At 45.4% G+C, this 2,500-nt stretch overlaps 1 protein-coding gene across 1 annotated transcript in view; it reads right to left on the bottom strand.

Moving 5' to 3' along the window:
- LOC125299729 (dihydropyrimidinase-related protein 5-like) overlaps positions 1 to 2,500 on the bottom strand; it is a 26,579-nt gene that overhangs the window by 10,201 nt on the left and 13,878 nt on the right. Inside the window, exon 3 of the mRNA XM_048251138.1 lies at positions 312 to 470. Coding sequence (XP_048107095.1) covers positions 312 to 470 — 159 coding nt within the window. The remainder of the gene's footprint in view (positions 1 to 311; positions 471 to 2,500) is intronic.

Here is a 2,500-nt window from a genome sequence, read left to right as displayed (position 1 = left end):
AATAATTCAGAATCCCATAAGTGATGGCATGATTGCTTTCTTACTTATTATTATAAGATGATATTTCATTGACATTACATGCCGATTCATACCAACCCTACCCTGACAAGCATGCTTCCTCATCCATGAAGGAGGACAAAGAATGAGGTGGAAATACACACAAAAAACAAAAAGCATAGAGTACAGAGGAAGAGAACAAAGACAGTAATTGAAAAATGCCTTGATAATGTGCTGAAAGATGGACAGACAGACAGAGAGACAGGGATAAACAAACACCACCACCCATGGTTGAGCCTGTTAAACTGCAGTACCTTGACTCCCCACCAGGTGACGCCCATGTGCAGGGCGTAGTCACAGCATGCCTTGGCATCGGCCAGAGAGCGGCATTTCTCGTATGCGTCCACCAGAGATGAGTCCCTCTCAGGCAGCACGTGGGCTATCACCATAGTGGTGCCACCCATTAGTGCAGCCTATGGAGAGAGAGAGAGAGAGAGGAGAGAGAGAGAGAGAGACAGAAAGTTGACATATAAGGCAATAAAATGGACTTCTCTGTTAGTTTGGTTGTGGTTTGGTTTTATAGTTCTTGCAGCAGTGAACTCACAGCATGAGAATTTGTTAAGAATCAGATTCAACTGGACCATACCGTAGTGGTCACAAGAGGGGTCAAAAAGCTAAGCATCCCTGCTGAAATCACGCATGGTCATTTTCCTATTTGATGCGTGAGGTATATTTGAGGGAAGGAGAGGGCAGCAGAGTCTAGAACAGTACAGTGCAGGGGAAAAGGGCGTTGGCACAAGAGGTCAGAGATGTGGTCATATTAGCATAGAAATAGTCAGTGATACACACACACACACACACACACACACACACACACACACACACACACACACACACACACACACACACAAACACACACACACACACATTGCCTCAAACATAACTGCTGTTTCAAGGGTGCTCACATTGCCATTGCTGCAATAATGGAATACTAATGAATGGAACAGAAAGAGAGAGAGAGAGAGAGAGAGAGAGAGAGAGAGAGAGAGAGAGAGAGAGAGAGAGAGAGAGGCTAAAGGCCGTTCCACATTAAGTCCATCTTATTTGGTGTGGTATCTGGTGTGGTGTGGACAGGCCTTAACTCTTTAACATGTTCATCTTTTGTGACAAGCAGGGGGAAAGAGTGGTGTGAGGCCAGGGAGTAGGGAGATGGTCACCACGGGAGACCGTAACTAGAGAAACAGGGAGAAGAAGGGAGATAAAGAGAGAGAGAGAGAGAGAGAGAGAGGCAGGGAGGAGGAGGGAGAGAGGGAGAGAGAGAGGGAGAGAAAGAGGGAGAGCAGGGGAAAGGGAGAGGAACAGAGAGAGGGAGAGGAAGAGGGAGAGCAGGGGAAAGCCACAAACACCCAGAGTCTGCTTTGGCTTAAACTGGCCACATAGGGTAACCATGACGACTGGTCTAACCAAAAAGGATTGTCTATTCCGAAACACACACACACACACAAACACACACACACACACACACACACACACACACACACACACACACACATACACACACACTAAGAAAACACAAATACTTCCGGAGTTGTGTTTTTATATCATGGGAGAAAGGGGGGGGGGGTCTGATTTGACACACAGCATGATCGCTTACATTATGGGGAAGTGTAGAGGCACTAAACATTCTTCCATCCAAATATACCAATTTTAAATAATAGATTTCTTCTCATTTTTTTTATCAAGCGGAGCATTGTGTGTGTGTGTGTGTGTGTGTCTGTATGTATGTGTGTGTGTGTGTGTGTGTGTGTGTGTGTGTGTGTGTGTGTGTGTGTGTGTGTGTGTGTGTGTGTGTATATGTGTGTGTGTGTGTGTGTGTGTGTGTGTGTGTGTGTGTGTGCATTTGAGTTATCTCTTCTAGTATGCTTCATTTTCCATAATAGAAACATTCTTCCCCACTTACTGTAAATCTAGAGCAGCATTGTTTTGTTTTGTTAATGCAGAAAAAAGCATTGTGCTCTAATGTAGGTCATAAAAATGCCCTCCAAAATGCGTAAACACAAACTCAGCCTGACACACAGAAATGCACACACACACACACACACACACACTCACACACACACACACACACACACACACACACACACTAACACAGACTGCCATAAACACACACACATGCATGCACTAACTCTCTCTCTCTCTCTCACACACACACACACACACACACACACACACACACACACACACACACACACACATATGCACATCCATGCACTAACTCTCTCTCTCACACACAAACACAAAACATATGCATACGCATGCGCACACACACACACACACACCCAGAGGATTAATGTCTGAGACCAATTCTCTGTTGTTTGTCCTGCCACTGATCCCCCATCAGTCCATTAAACTATCAAATAATGACTTCTGCAGGCGCAAAGCTTCCTCCTGTCTGCTGACAGAGTGGACATGATAAACGTCACTCAGCACACAGGGGGCGGGA

This window comes from Alosa alosa, chromosome 8 (genome assembly GCF_017589495.1).
Source record: "Alosa alosa isolate M-15738 ecotype Scorff River chromosome 8, AALO_Geno_1.1, whole genome shotgun sequence".
NCBI lineage: Eukaryota > Metazoa > Chordata > Actinopteri > Clupeiformes > Clupeidae > Alosa > Alosa alosa.
Note: the sequence above shows the minus strand (reverse complement) of the source record. Positions and strands in the feature narration are given on the sequence as shown.